This window comes from Balaenoptera physalus (assembly GCF_965194825.1).
Source record: "Balaenoptera physalus genome assembly, chromosome: 18".
NCBI classification, from domain to species: domain Eukaryota; kingdom Metazoa; phylum Chordata; class Mammalia; order Artiodactyla; family Balaenopteridae; genus Balaenoptera; species Balaenoptera physalus.
In genome coordinates, this window is record NC_138899.1 from 65641635 (window position 1) to 65656959 (window position 15325).

The window sequence follows — 15325 nt, forward strand, 5'->3', positions numbered from 1 at the left end:
GTTGTTTTACTTGTCAAAGCGTTAGAATGCCACAGAAAAACCAGGTTTGCAGTTATACCAGGGAAAAGAGGAGAAAGAATGAAGAGCCCTTAGATGAGAATGACAGTCTTGGGCATTTTAACAAGTGTGCTTTTTTTTTTTTTTTAATGCAATAGACAAAGGTAGACTATTTTACCAGCAAGTCCTTCTGAGATCAAACTTAGCAAAAGCACTGTGGGTCATTTTAAAGATTTGTTTACAGCACAGGTAGAGAGCGTCACAGACTCAATCAGAGCAACAAAATCTCCAAAAGGACGTTGAGAAACTTCATCATCTCTTGACCATTTTGGAGAGTATAAGAATCCTTTTACCCTTTTTTTTTTTTTTTTTTTAAATCATAACATGTCACCAGGGAATAAAAGTAGCTCTGAGGAGCACTCCTTTTTTCTTTTTTTTTTTTTTAATTTATTAATTAATTAATTTATTTTTGGCTGCATTGAGTCTTCGTTCTGCGTGTGGGCTTTCTCTAGTTGCGGTGAGCAGGCTTCTTATTGCTGTGGCTTCTCTTGTTGTGAGCACAGGCTCTAGGTGCACAGGCTTCAGTAGTTGTGGTGCACGGGCTCAGTAGTTGTGGCTCGCGGGCTCTAGAGCACAGGCTCAGTAGTTGTGGCTCGCGGGCTTTGTTGCTCTGCAGCATGTGGGATCTTCCCGGACCAGGGCTCGAACCCGTGTCCCCTGCATTGGCAGGCGGATTCTTAACCACTGCGCCACCAGGGAAGTCCCTGAGGAGCATTTCTAATACTGAAGTCACTTTAGCCATTTGGCTAAAAATTAGAGCTCAGTGTCGCTCTAGATCTTCTTCCTTTATATACTACTGCCTTTTACTCTTGGAAACTTTCTTTGCTCCCTCCAGACGTGCACCCACAGCGACCTTCCATGACAGTAAACATAACATCGTGCATGTGCATTTTGATGCCACCAGAGGATGGTTACTGACTTCGGGAACTGACAAGGTTATTAAGGTAGGATGCTGTCTTATCTTAGAAGCTTTCCATCTTTGGCCCTGTGTAAATACACAGGAGCCCCAAGACCACATGAGGTCTGCTCCAAAGCTTACCCTTGGCAATGAGCATTTTTGAGAACCTGCTACATGCTGTGAACAGTCACTGGCTGTACACACCAAAATAAGACATGGCTCTCGCCTGAAAGGAACAGCTAGTCTACTGGGGACATACTCTTAAAAAGACAGTTAATAATAGGTCACATGTTCAGCAGCCAAAAGAGTAATATGGACAAGAATTACTGGACAAGTTCAGGAGATGGAGATAGTGCTGCTGGAGATGGCTTCAGGAGGGGGTTTGAGCTGAGCATTGAATAAGCCAACAAGTAATAAACAAGATGTTTTCCCAATGAGATCTGTTAATCCGGGAGCAGTCCTCCAGGGCCTGAGGACTGCGCTAGGCCACATGGATTTGGTGACACAGCAGAGGCCCAGGACTGAAGGGGCCACACCTGTGTCATTCTCTGAGTCACCCAGAGGTGCAGGTTTGCCTCGTTCACTGAGCCCTCCTTCCTGGGCCCGTTCTGGTCCCTTCTTGGAGGCAGCAGCAGGATGGGGCGGTTAAAATAACCCCCTCTGGAAGCCACCAGACCTCTGTGACTTCGAGCACGTTCAAAGTAAATTCTGGGAACCTTGGTTCCTTTATTTTTGAAAATGAGACATCTCGTAGAACTGTTTGGAAGATGAGATGAGATAAGATATAGAAAGGACACAGCACATCTTGGTACCCATTTGTTGCCTCATATGTTACTTCCCTTCCCCCTTGAATGAATCTAATCTGCCTGTATTCTCCATCAGCCAGATTAAAATTACCAGCTGCCATTGTCCTGTTTTTGAGGGTTATGTTGAACTTTTTGATGGACAAATACTATTTTATAGATTTATAAATGATGTTCGCATAGTACTTAGTTCCTTGTTAAGTAAAAAAATACACTTGAATTCAGTTATAAGGACTGCAGATGCTCAACACAGTTGAATGGTAGTTCATCAGAGGTCTTCTTCTTTTTACAGTTGTGGGATATGACCCCGGTTGTGTCTTGATGCCCCTTCCAGGCACCAGAAAGATAGTATTTACTCAAGAAACGGTTGTTCTAACCTAAATCATGACTGGAGCTGTAAAGCAGATGGGTGAGTGGTGGGAGAGAAGCTGGAGAGCTGAGCTGAGCTTGCATGTGACCCGCACACACGGCAGTGAGCGGTCGGTGAGCTCTTGCGAGGGAACTCTTGCAACTTGTTCATACGATATAAAAGAGGATATTTTTTTAACAAGTGGTTTATACAGTCTGGCTGTGCTACCTTGTTTTGAGTATACTGCAAACTCAGTGTGGGGTGTATTAAGTTTTATATTTTTCACCACTTCGTTTTAGTTGTTGCTTTGTGTGTCGGAGAAATGAGGCGTGTATTAACTGTTCAGGGTATTTTCGGTAGTTATAAAGTAGTTTCCGTGTTTCCTTCACTTGGACACATATCTCGTGGTCGGCATCTTTTTCTTCTGTATGTATCCACCCTCAGCTTCATCTGCTGTTCCCCAGAGTGTACGTACTCACAGTTTATTTGCAGTGTTTCTGCTTTCGTAGAAATTCCCTTCCATTGAGAGACCTGGAAAACCATTCGTGTGGATTTCCCAGCTGACTCTTGAATCGCCTGAAGAGTGATCCGTTTGTGATATCTGGTCATACATGTTCTCATGGAGTGGAAATGACCTTGTGTTTCTGCCTCAGTTTTTCTCTGTCTTTCCCACATTAAAAAAAAAATGTTGTGAGAAAGCCACTCCCAGCCACGAAGTAGATTATCATAACTCAGACCTTCAACTCTCAGTGCCTGGATCATTTCTAATTCAGCTGGAGCTTTCTGAGTCTTTTAGGTTTTAGTTTTATTGACACAGCTCTCCGTCGCTCTTCATATTAAAATCAAAACAACAAAACCCTGTGTCCTTCAAGAATAGTGTCTTTAAAATGTGTTGTTCTGTGTGATGTCTGAACTTGAACATGTTCATTGCTGCGAGGTTGTATCCTGCTTTATTCCTCACCGTCTGTATTTTCTTCTCCTTTCAAAATGAGATATTTAAAGATTTCTATCTTCATGTATTTTATCAGAACACTTTGCACACTTTCATACTAAAACTGTGTGATCTGAGACATAAAAGGTACTGAATCCTACAGTTCATGCTGTGTTCCAGTTGGGAATGTAAAAAAAAAAAAAGAGGGGCAGGGGGAGGCTTTAGGAAATGAATCTAAACTCTAAGGGAATCCTTGTCAAACTTGATAAATTGAGATCTTCTTGTGTGTAGTGACTCAACTTGGGATATTGAAGTTCTTTTTTAAAATCTTATTTTCTCTTGTAAAAATAGAATTGAAATTAGCAGCAGGCATGAGCTATGTGCTCGCCCCCTTCTAAGCACTTTACACAAGTACCACCTCATTGAGCCCTCACCTGTCAGGAGCGTTGGGGGATCCCCGGGTCCTTGGGGTTCATCAGGTTAAACAAAGCCTCGCAGTTGAACAGGCCAATTACTTGCCCTTCCCTATCTGCGCCCTACCTCCACAGGATCTTGTTCTCTTTTGATCTGACAATTTGGGGGTGGTAGTAGTTGAAGTCCTCCCTATTTTTTTCCCCTCTTTTCCTGAAAGTAATTTTTCCCCCTCGTGATCATTAATTTTCTTTCTAACTGGGAGAAGGCCTCCCAGCCATACTTGGATTATCCCTCCCCCGACACTGACCAAGTGTGCTTCTGGGGCACGGGCTTCCTCGAGATGATTCTGCTGCTGCAGTTTTGGGAAGCAGGACAGTGGGTGTGCCCCATGCAGCCATGGTACGTGACAGCCATGACCTGGGACATCAGGGCAGATGGGCCCATGTGACCATACTCTAAGGTTGTGTACACACACACACAGAGCAATTACCACTTATCACTTAACTGCCGCTTCCACAAAATCCTTGCTTGCCGTCAGTCAAAGCCATTATAACTAACCTGAGTCTCTTCTGCATGACTGCTCTGTGAGAGAGCTTTAAAAAGGGAATTTAAAATACTCAAATATCTATTTTGTAGTTTACTACTAGAACCTGGAGCCACTTAACTAAGTTGTACGTAATAAAGGACTATGTGTTGGAAATGAGTTGTAGGAAAGAATCGCTGTGTTTTCCCTTCCTGAACTTTGGAGCCCGGCCTGTGTATAGAGAGGCAGGCCCAGCGTTAGGGAGACGGTGGATCCGGCGTGCGGCAGACCTGGCGTGGATCTGAGTTGGGTCTCGATGAGCTCAGGCCCCACTGGGAAAGCTGATTGTCTCCTTTGGACCACATGTGACACTGTGGTCCCTCTGGTCTGTGACCCTGCACTTCAGTCCAGCCATCTCCCTCCCAGCCTGTCTGTACCCCAGCCCACAGGGCCACTCAGAGGTTGAAACCACTGGACACCTCGTTGGTGACGAGAGTTGCGATCAGTAACCACAGATATGTCAAGGTATCCATTGCCCTGCCTTTTCCTTTCTCCTCATCTGTGTAGGTGGTTGAACTTGGTGAGAAGCGCTTAGCACGCCAACTGTGTGTGTTTATAATACTGTGAATCCTTGAGTATTACATTATCTCCACCATTTTTGTAACTCGTAGATGTGTGTTGGTGGCGGGGTGCCTTCCAAGCATTTTTATGGAATAGAGGCTTCATTCATTAGGAGTGGAAGCTGGTGCCAGCACTTGGCTTTTCTCCTGTCTGGGTTAACTATCATAGTTCTTGTTTTACCCCACTGGAATTGCACTTTATATGTATTTTTTGCTCTGTTACTTCAACATACAGAAGCTCTGGCAAGTAATGCCTAACAGGATTATGCTAGGAAAGTGGCAAACCCGCACATACCATGCACGTGGCTGTCCTTTATTTGGTAGGATAGAACCAATCACATGCTCTCAGTTTCTCCAAAGAAAGGGTGTTACTGGAACCTTTAACTGCCTGGGTTGTCTCCACAGTAGCACAGTTGGTTTTAGATTAAGTACTTGGAGTCATGTGTCTTTTTATCTGAGGTCAATCAACCATGATGTATTTCTTATTGGATTGTTTGAATTATTCAAAGAATCATAAAATCACAAAACTGGAAGGGATCTTCAGACATCTAGAATGTTCCAAGCACAAAACACTATAGTCACACCAGGCAGTTAGAGATCGCTGAGGTATCAACGAGGGAAGCCTGAAAGAAGAATTTTCGAGGAACAGTTGTTTTAGAACATTAACTGGTAATGGCGTGAGGGGGAGCAATGACTTCCAGCCTCGAGGCAGGGAGCTCTGGGGAACCGGCTCTGTTCCTCTCATCGTAGGCACAGCCTTTGGCCCCAGCCCCGTGGTTCCAAGCAGATGGGTATGTGCAGCGAGGTAGTTCCTGCAGGTCTCCATCAGCATAAACTCCTTCCTACACTCTTCCCCACAGACCACCCCAGCTGCAGAGTTTAAGTGGAAATCCAGGGGCACTGAAAGCACACCTCACCCTCCGTGTGTGGGCTGGCCCTGAGCCAGTCTCTTCATTGACCTTCTTATGGAACATTGCCTTTCTTTTCCTGTTTTAAGATTCATTTTTTCAAAAGCAAAATTTATTTTTTTCTTAACATTAATCAGTTTTTAACGCCTGAATTTTGCCTTTTAAGCAAGGGACTAGATCTAAACTATGTTATCAAAGTTACTGGACATAAATATCCATTAAATGGCATTCCTTTGGTTTGGCCTTTTCATAGTAGTTTAATTGTATGTAAGTGACCTTGTCCACTAAGATTTATATTTTAAAGTGAAGGAAAGCATTTTGCCAAAAACATTCTTTTTTTCCTCTCCTTTAAAACAAAGTTATGTTTTTCTGGATGTGCAAGTGCCTATCTAGCGACATGATTGGGAAACACAGAGATTAAGTCCATCTTGAGCACTGAGGGATCTAGATGACCCTTGAGACTCCAATTCTCGTCCAGTCCAACCCTTTGTTGAGTGTCCACCACACTCCAGGCTTTGAACCAGGCCCGGGGTCACGAGGTCCATTCTGTGGCCTAGATGGATCATTTCAGTGCCAGGTGGTAAATCCAGTGACAGAGGGCTGTGGGGTCCTGTCCCAGGAGCTGCGCAGGTGCTCCTACCCGCATGGGTGGAGCCAGGGGACCTTGCAGAGGAAAGGGCTTCTGAGCTGAGAGTTAAAGGATGAGTTGTTGTGAGCCCAGGCTGTGGGAGCAGAGTAAACAAAGGCCCAGGACCTGCATCAGCCTGGTGCTCGGGGCCCACAGGCGGTTTGGAGCTGCCAGAGAACATCAAGTGCACAGCTGCAGTCCTGGAGCCTGAGCTCTTGTCACCGTGAGACGCAGATGCTCGTGGCCACAGAGAGAGGCAGCACGCGGTTCGCTATGCGCCTCTACCCAGAGTCAAGTTTCCCTGCAGCTGAGGCTGGTATCAAAGTTTCTTTTTCTTTGGAAATACCTGGAGTTATTATCCTAAAATGACCCCTGGTAACTAATTTTTGAACTTTGTTGGGGGTACAGCCCCTCACTGGAGGCTGTGAGGTGGGGCTGGAGACCACTGCTTGCACAGACTTGGCCTGGACGAGCTTACGGCACACTGATTCCGCTATTACCTGGGGGCCCAGGCTCAGGAGCTCCCCTTTGAAAAAGGACAGGCCTTGACCTGTGGAGGAGGTTGTTCTGGACAGCGGTGGCACTGCACCCACGCTGCCTTCCCGTGAGCAAGGAGGCCACTGCTGCCCTCATTTCCCTCCGGCCTTGAATCGTTCTTGCAAGTAGTGGTCATTTCAGTACAATGTGGTAAATGTGATAAATCCTCATCGCAGTGGCACTCGCCGAGCGGAAGGGAATGTTTTTCTCAACTCGGCGACAGTAAAAGGGCTCAGGCAGCCACCGCCCTGGAGACCCGGCTCTACTGAGTGGGGGCATCCCGGCGTCCCACCGCGGGCCTCAGTACTTCCTAGTACTGATACTTGTATTCCATCCACTTGCCTTTATCCTTCAGTGCCCAAGTATCCTATGTCCGTAACTTAATTCAGGAACTTCCATGTTTTTAGTTTGTAATTTTGCCTTTAAACATTATCCTTTCCACCAAGAAGCCTGTTTAGGCCAAACACAAGAAAGCAGGGTGTAAAATTAGATCTGTCCAACACTGGAATGGGATTCCTCTTTTGTGTTTCTTTTGCCAGGGAATTTTTGAACGGACAGTACGTAGCCCCTTGTCTATTTATAGTGGAATAGATGTGGAAAGGAGATTAAAAGCCTTGAGTAGAAGTTGAATTCGATGATTGTTCTTAAGATCCCTTCCAATCCGTGATCCTATGATTCCATGACTGTTGTTTATTACTGGACTGACCTAACCATTACCAGTGACCCGCCTGCACGTGGCTGACTTCACTCAGGTAAATGGGAGCATATCCCACTGCCTTTGTCTTGTGTCACATCAAGTAAACTGCTTCCTGTATTTTCCCGTCTAGAGCCCAGGAGGTTTGAAAAAGATGGTGAAGGTGCAAGTCAATCATGGTACCATCTCATTAAAAACAAATACCTCAAAATGTTCACCTTCGTGAGTGTACAAAAGTGTATCTGACTTTCTTGGGAGAGAAAGGGAATTGCAGGTTGGCTTAAAGTTTAGATTTAGAATGCGACTTTGATATTTAGGATCCTTTCTCCTTTTTATCCCCCTTGGTTCTCTGGGAAGCATGAGAGGGTAAACTGTAACACAAAAAGGAGAAATGGTTTGAAAAAAGTATTTCACTTATACACACTTTTTCTTTCATTGAAATGGATGGCTGCCTTATGTTAGTAGCATATGAAGTATGGACCAAAATACTTGTGTCGCTGGTAACCACTGTATACTTACATACTTGTGTTTTACGCCATCTGCTTTTTTTTCAAATGTACTGTCATTTTGCAGAAGAAAATCTTTATATGAAAAGTCCAAAAACTGTTACTAACTGTACAACCGGGAAGGTGCTAGCCCCACATTCGTGCCTGCCTGCCACTGTCTCCACAACCGGGGACACGGACGCTCCCACCCTGCACGCCCACCAGTCTACAGCCACGTTGGAACCTGGCTGCAGCGGGCGTGTTGCTTTATGGATGTCTTTTTCTTTCTTTTGGAAATGAGATTCTCCAAGGGGTCAGGCTGAAAATGTAATAAGCCCAAAGCTGGAAGAGATTTCTCAAATGTGGTTCTAGCCAAACCCTGCTGGCATTGCCACGCCCTCTGCCACTAGATTCCCCCAACCAGACCAAGCAGTCTTGACATTGACTTCCTGAATGTGATTAGGTGGGAATGAGCAAGGATTTCCCACGATGTTAAATGTCTGTATCCAGTTCTCCATTCAAATGCTGCTGAATGTCGTGAACGTTTCTGAACTCTGCTCACTTTCCCACTGTGCTTCCCACTAACCGAAATGAATGTGTAGCCATGACCAATGTCAAAGACTCAATGCAAGCTACCGCCACGGTTTAAAATAAATCTCTGTGGAAACCTTCCTGCACCTGTGGTCCTGTCATTGTTGTCGAGCTGTGCCATGTGACACACACACCCCAGCAGCCCTGCGTTGGTGTTCACCATGGCTGGCTGAGCAGCCCTTTTTATTTTCTTTATCTTTCACACAAGGCTGCTTTACCTGTGGCTGATAAACTTTCCAAATGAAGGAGAGAGGACTCGCCAGGAAAAGCCTTCGTAAAAACTCATGAGGTCCATTTTACGGATAAGAAGTGGGAAGAAGTCGATGACTTGCACGCTGTCAAAGGGCCGGAGGGAGGGGCGGCCGGCTTGCCCCTCCTCCATCCAGCCCGCCCCGTGCCCGCCCGGCCCCGCCCACACCCAGCACCGCGGCAGCCCCCAGTGTCCTCCTTCAGGAAAGGAGGGATTCATGCCCGGCCGGCCGCTGCTCACTGATCTTCCAGGCGGACCCACCAGAAAGCCCCTTCCTAGGGGCTCCTAGGCTGACAGCCTGGACCTGAGCACCTCAGGCACCTCTGAAGGCCCCGCACTGTGGGACTGGCTGAGCGGTGCCCACCTGGGTTCTCCTCCGCTGTGGGTGATGCATTACGTTTATTTCGCCCTGAACGTCCAGAACGTGTACGGAGCTATCCTAAATCTGTGCACTGATTTTGTTACAACTTTCCCCAGCGTCACTAAGACGTAAAATGCAAATAGCTTAGAAGTTTTACCAAACGGTAGCACCGGCATGCCAGGTGCATAATTGAAGACACTTCTTTTTTTTTTTAACATCTTTATTAGAGTATAATTGCTTTACAATGGTGTGTAAGTTTCTGCTTTATAACAAAGTGAATCAGCTATACGTATACATATATCCCCATATCCCCTCCCTCTTGCGCCTCCCTCCCTCCCACCCTCCCTATCCCACCCCCCCATCCCACCCCTGTAGGTGGTCACAAGGCACCGAGCTGATCTCCCTGTGCTATGCGGCTGCTTCCCACTAGCTATCTATTTTACGTTTGGTAGTGTATATATGTCCATGCCACTTCTAATCGTAGCAAATGTAAATAAACCAGGCCTCCCGTGATTGTTTATGTAAATAGGCACTGACCCTTGGCTCCGCTTTGCTCCTGGGGCCTCACGGCCAGGCCAGGCCAGGGCAGCGTGGAGCCCCCTCCTGGCTCTCCTTCCTATCCCCCAGCCCTGCTTCCCTCAAACTGACAGTGACATGGAATCTTTAGGAAAAAACCACATCCTCAAAGGAGAAATCTACACGGGAAAAGAAGCTGCTGCGGAAGATGCAGGTTCGCTCGTTCGCAGCCCCCGCCGTATTTATTTTAAAATAAATTTCCCATTCTGTGTAGGCTCCTCATTGCTACAGGGGGTAACCTTTAGGGGGATTTTTGTGTGTGTGTGAGTTGTAGCACACTTGTCAGTTAAATGCTGATGTTAATAGCTAACAAACATATATCAAGTCTTTACGATGCACCAAGCATTCTTCTAAGTGCATTACAAGTAGTAATTCACTGAATCGTTAAAACCACCCCTTGAGGTAGGTAGCACTACAATCTCCACTGACAGGGAAAATGAGGCCCCCAGAGGGTAAGTAACCCACCTGTGGTCCCACAGTGAGGGGATGGCGGGTCAAGGCTTCAATACTAGGCTTTGTATAAAGAACGGGGCTGATTTCTATGACTGCAGAAGGAGAGGAAGCCAGCTCAAACCACAGCAGTGGAGTATGGGCCAATCTACGGGGACGTCTAGAAGTGGGGTCTGTGTACTGGTCTACCCCTGGTCCACACCTTCCCGTATTTTCTGAGGCGGTTCCAGCCCCGCGTTGGGTCTGGCCTGGCCTATTTAAATCTCTGAGCCAGCTCTTCCAGGATTTCAATCAGTTTCTCCTCTTCAGCCGGCGAGGACGATGTCCTAGCAAGAGGCAAATGTGTGGGCACTGGTTTCCGGTCTAAAAGTGAGAGGGAAGAACAAAGGTGTGGGCAGCGAGGCAGCGTGGATGCGCCTCTGCCCGCCGCTTGGGCCCCGGGGCAGTCATGTCACGGACATCTGCCGGGGAGGGGCCCCCACGGGACGGAGTTAGATGCCACCCCTGCCCTCAAGGGTCCCCACAGACGACGAGGTGCTACAGAAGGGAGACCGCGTTGGGGAGGACAGGTGTCGGGCTGGGTTTTGAGGGACTCCGGCGGGCTGGGGGGAGGGTCCTCAGGCCTGGGTGCCGGCGGGGGTGGGGTTTGGGCTTGGGGAGTGTGGAGTGTTTGAGAACTGGCAGGTGGTGGCCAGAGGAGAAGGTACGGCCACGCCCCCGGCCACCACAGGGTCACCAGAGCTCCATCATGGCTCAGGCGAGGGTGGCCACATCCGTGGTGGGGAAAGAAGCGGAAGGCCCTGGCCTCCAGCATCCGCCCTCAGCATGCCTCCTCTCGGACTGCCCGTCGGGATGCTGCCCAGGTTGGCAGCAAACCCTCAACAGATAACTGCCCCCGGAAGCAGAAAGAAGAGACTCACTCCCTCTGCACTGCTGCTTGGACAGCTCCCATCCCCGGGGCTTCAGAGAGGGAGCTTTCATCTCCGCGGTGCCCACAGGGCCCGGCCTCGCCCAAGACTCAGAACAAGGATGACAACCCGAGGATTTCATCCTCAAGGGACCCACTGAGTTCAGAAAGGTGGATGGAAAAAGCGGGTGGTGCGAGGTCAGAGGCGAGGCCCTTCACAAAGCACCCCGACAGGCGAAGGAGCTGCCCTGCCAAGCGAGGCCGGGCGCCATCACGGGGAAGGGGCACAGTCCCTCCTCGACCCGAGCTGCACGGAGAGCAGGGTCGGGGGCGCCTTCACACCCAGGGAGGAAGTCACCTTGGAAGAAGCGGCCGCTGGGCTGCGCGGCGGCAGTCGGGGCGAGGGCCAGCCACAGCACGGTGTCGGCGCCCTGGGCCTCAGAGCGCAGCCTGGCCCCCAGCCTGGCGTGGAAGCCGGGCATCGACAACCGCACACCTGCAGGGGCGGGGGGGGGGCAGACAGGGAGGTGAGGACAGCGTCCTCAAGCCAGGACGCTGCCGGCGCCTGGCTTCTCCCTGTGCCAAAACAACGACGATGAACTGGAATGGGACCGCACACTGCCCTCTTTCCCCTTCAGCACAGCATTCCTCCAGGCTGTTCACATTTCACACAGCCTTGTCACAAAGCCCCTGAGGTGTCACCCTGTGGCCTGGGAGGGAAGTGCTGCTCACCAGGGCCCCGAGTGCGTTGGGTCCCGTGTCCCCTGGGCCCCGGGCGCCCAGACCAGCCCGTCCCCTGGGAGCAAGATCTCCGGCACCTCCCCGCTTTCTATACTAAGAAAGGAGGGTCACACTGAGGCCGAGAGGGGATCAGACTCCCGCTTCCTGGGTGAACCATCTCTCGCCAAGGATTCTGACCTCTCCGAGGATCCTGGCTGATGGTTCCTCGGGCTGCACGAGTGTTTCCTGCTTTTTAGGGAGGAGTGTAGTAAGAAGGGGAGGGACTTCTTCCTTCCTCTGCCAAAGCTCCTCTAACTCGTCCTCCCCTGCCCCCCCCACACCCGGCTACATAGAGGTTCCCCTCCTGGTGTCGCCTCCCCGGGGCCCCCGTCCTCACCACGGGAGGCCCAGCACCCCCCCCACCGCCCACAGACCTCGGGGAACACACTGTCCCAACAGTGCGCACACTGGGAGACAAAACTGTTCTCTCGTGACGCCAAGGAAAGGAAAGAAGGCAGAGAAAACAACGTTTGAAGGCCGGAATGAGATCAGAGGATTTCAGAGAGAGAAAGGATCATCTCATCGAAGGCCCTCATTTTTTAAATTAAAAATTTTTTTTTTTTCTTTTCACAGAAACAGTACTTGCTAATTGTGGAAAAATTAGGAAATACTGATGAGCAAAGAGAAGGAATTTGAATCCTTCTGTCCTACCACTCGGGGAGGACAAGTGCCCACGGGCTCAGGCCCCTGCCCAGCCCTCCCTCGGGCTTGTGTGTCCCCAGACAGGCCATCTGCACCAGAGAGGCCCAGTCGTTGCCCTGTGACCTGTGGACAATAGAGGGCAAACTGCACCTTGACCCAGATGGTGGATCCAGGGGGTGGGCTTGGAGCACAGATTTTGCGAGCACACAGGCTGACATGAGGACTGTCAGGGTGATGGCCTCGGGAGGATGACAGGCTGGCGGCCCTCCTGATGGAGCTACCTGGTCAGGCAGGGCTGGGCCTGTCTCCCATCAGGAAGCGACAAGAAGTAAGAAGGCACCCTCTCCCAACACCCCTGGCCTGAGCCCCTCCTGGTGTGCTTGGCTGAGGACACCCCCTCTGCGTTTAAAACAGGAGGCTGCCAGACGTCCTCAGAGCCATGCCCCAGAGGGCTGGTCTGCGCCAGCTCTCCCAGCCAGGTCTCTGTGGGGTGCTACGTGGCACCAACATACGCCTTCTTCCATGGGGATACGGGTGTAGCCAAAATAAGACCCTAAGGCATGTACAGTTTGGGGGACTGATACCTTCATTTAATGGTATAGTGCAGTTTCCCTTTCCCATAGACATTTCTCCCCAGCAGTTTTCAGGGCTGAACAGATTTCTTGTACAGGTGCTCTTATTAACTCACTCTCCTAGCATGAGTGCTGCAATGAGCAACCTCATTTTCCACATCTCTCATTATTTCTTAGGATGAATTCCAAGGATGTATATACAAATGTTAAGGCTTCTGCTCAAGCGGCTTTCAGAAAGGATGACAGCACGTATACGAGAGAGCCTGCTTCCCACGACACTGTGGCCGGGCCCAGCGGGACATCCTGGCCCCTCTGTGCCTCAGTTTCCCCATCTGGAAATGGGCATGATGCTAGTGCCCACCGCAGCGGGGCTGTGAGGACACACACGTCAGTATCCAGACACGGCTGTGAGCAGCTCTGGGCCCTCAGGTGTCCTGGGGGTGCTGCTGTGCTGCTGTTTTCGGTGCCCTTTTCGGGGCAGGAGGAAAGAGCTACAGAGCCCACGTGATTTGCCCGAGGCCACGGAGTTGGGAGGGACAGATCCCGAGGAGAGCGCTGCTCTCCCTCCCTGCTGCTCCAACGCGCTTCCAGAAAATTCCACTTGTCTCCCTAGTGATTGTTAACTTACCTGTGTGCATCACTACTTCTAGGAACCCGGGCAGCGGCGAGCTGGCCTGGCCTACCCCCACGTTCCCAGCGTCTCCCGTTGACTTCCCTCGGTCCCCCTCTCCGCCCTCGGTTGGGTTCGTTCCTCTCCGACACTCAGCGTGCACTGGCTCCCCCTGTCCCGAGGGAGGGGCCCCCAGCCGCACCCCACGCCAGGGCCGCCCCCTCTCTCGGCCGCGCGCGGGGCAAATTGACGACACCAGCTCCGCCTGTGCGACAGGCTGCTCCCCCTCCCGTCCCCGCCGGCCCCTCTCCGCGGAGACGAAGCCATGCCTAGTCCTCACGATACTGGTTGTAGGTCACGCCGGGGGAGAGTCAGTCCTGCGGCCGCCCAAGATATCTTTAGATGAAACGCAGGCGCCGTGGAAACGAAAGACCTACCTGGGGTGTCGACCCAGCCGGGATGCATGCACGAGAAGTGGATGGCCGGGTGCGCTCGGGCCCACCGCTCCGTCAGGACCACCTGCTGCCTCTGGACGGGGTGGGTGGGGGGCGAGGATGAACAAACGGGAGGGGGAGCAAGGGGGCTGCGGGCGTGCAGAGCCGGCCCTCACCCTGCCTCGCCCGCCCCCATGTCAGATTTCACCTTGCTCTAGAACCGGCTCTCTACCCCACAAGCCCACAAGCTCTGGCTACGACCCAGTGCTGCGTCCCGGCCCCTGCGTTTGAGATGCAGACGCACCAGCACCGGGAACGAGGGAACGCCGCACGCTGTCTGGGGGCTTCCCCCTCCCCTCCCCTCCCCTCCCCTCCCCCCCGGAAGTGACACCCAGAGAGTCCTCTTTCCTAGCCGCTTGTGTTGCCCTGTTCGTTGCTGGGCCCCGCTCACTGTGTACCCTGGCCACCGGCACAGGCCTGCACTGAGCGGGTGTCCGTGCACACGTGAAGGAACTCCTGCCTTGGAGTGTAGGACGCGAACTGGGGATGCTTAGAGAACACAGCTGTTGCAAATTCCCTAAGAAATCATCAAGTATCCCCGCCCCCACTTAAGCCTCAGCTGTATGGAGACTACTGCCCAATCCCAGGGCAGTTTGATTACACTTCGCAAAGAGCTCCATCTGGGCCTCATTTACAGAGTGAGTGGTTTGTTCCCATGTTCCCTGGAAAAACTGTCAAGAAGTATGGTTCCTTCAATTGTCAGGATTGAGTCATGAACAGTAATCCACCAGGAGTTGGTCTGGGGCTCGGTGAGCGAAAGCGGGGCAGAGCCAGGGCGCACAGGGGGCAGGGGGAGGTCGGACAGAGGCAGACCACACCAACAGGAGGGACAGCTGGTGGGCGCTGGCAGCTTCACAAACGACGAGGGAGCCCACCCAGGTGATGAACTGAGGGGCCAGAACTATAAGTGTGGAAGGTATACAGCCGGCTTCTAAAAACAGCTGTCATGAGCTGATACACGGCAGCGTGACTACACTTTGTTAAGATCGGGCATGAGATCTGGACCCCTGCCCTTTCCTTTCAGAATTGGATGCACATGCCCTTCAAAGGGAGCCCGGAAACCCAGCGTTGTTCCAGGGGCATCTGTCCAGCCAGTGAGCAGGGGCTGCCCAGGGAGAGAGGAGTGACTTCCTGGGTCCATATTCCCTCTGAGCCGCTGGGCAAGGAACCCCTGCTGGGCTCCTGCTGTGGCGGCCCCCGGCTCTCACCACGCTCTTTGTGGGTCTAAGAAACCAGCGAAGAGAG

At 51.0% G+C, this 15325-nt stretch overlaps 2 protein-coding genes across 11 annotated transcripts in view; one reads left to right on the forward strand and one right to left on the reverse strand.

Moving 5' to 3' along the window:
• The window catches only part of WDFY2 (WD repeat and FYVE domain containing 2), a 172520-nt gene extending 164002 nt beyond the window's left edge, over positions 1–8518 (forward strand). For 2 of the 3 annotated variants that reach the window (XM_082434489.1, XM_082434491.1), the window contains 2 exons: positions 893–1001; positions 2051–8518. In XM_082434489.1, the coding sequence (XP_082290615.1) occupies positions 893–1001; positions 2051–2080 (139 nt within the window). In that variant the 3' untranslated portion in view covers positions 2081–8518. The remainder of the gene's footprint in view (positions 1–892; positions 1002–2050) is intronic. The other variant, XR_014255910.1, reaches the window with a different exon arrangement.
• Positions 8519–9888: 1370 nt separating this feature from the next.
• DHRS12 (dehydrogenase/reductase 12) overlaps positions 9889–15325 on the reverse strand; it is a 37399-nt gene continuing 31962 nt past the window's right edge. For 7 of the 8 annotated variants that reach the window (XM_082434496.1, XM_082434494.1, XM_082434492.1 and 4 more), the window contains 3 exons: positions 14024–14114; positions 11341–11478; positions 10196–10438 (listed from right to left, as the gene is read on the reverse strand). In XM_082434496.1, the coding sequence (XP_082290622.1) occupies positions 10329–10438; positions 11341–11478; positions 14024–14114 (339 nt within the window). In that variant the 3' untranslated portion in view covers positions 10196–10328. Of the gene's footprint in view, positions 10171–10195; positions 10439–11340; positions 11479–14023; positions 14115–15325 lie in introns of those variants that run through there. The other variant, XM_082434499.1, reaches the window with a different exon arrangement.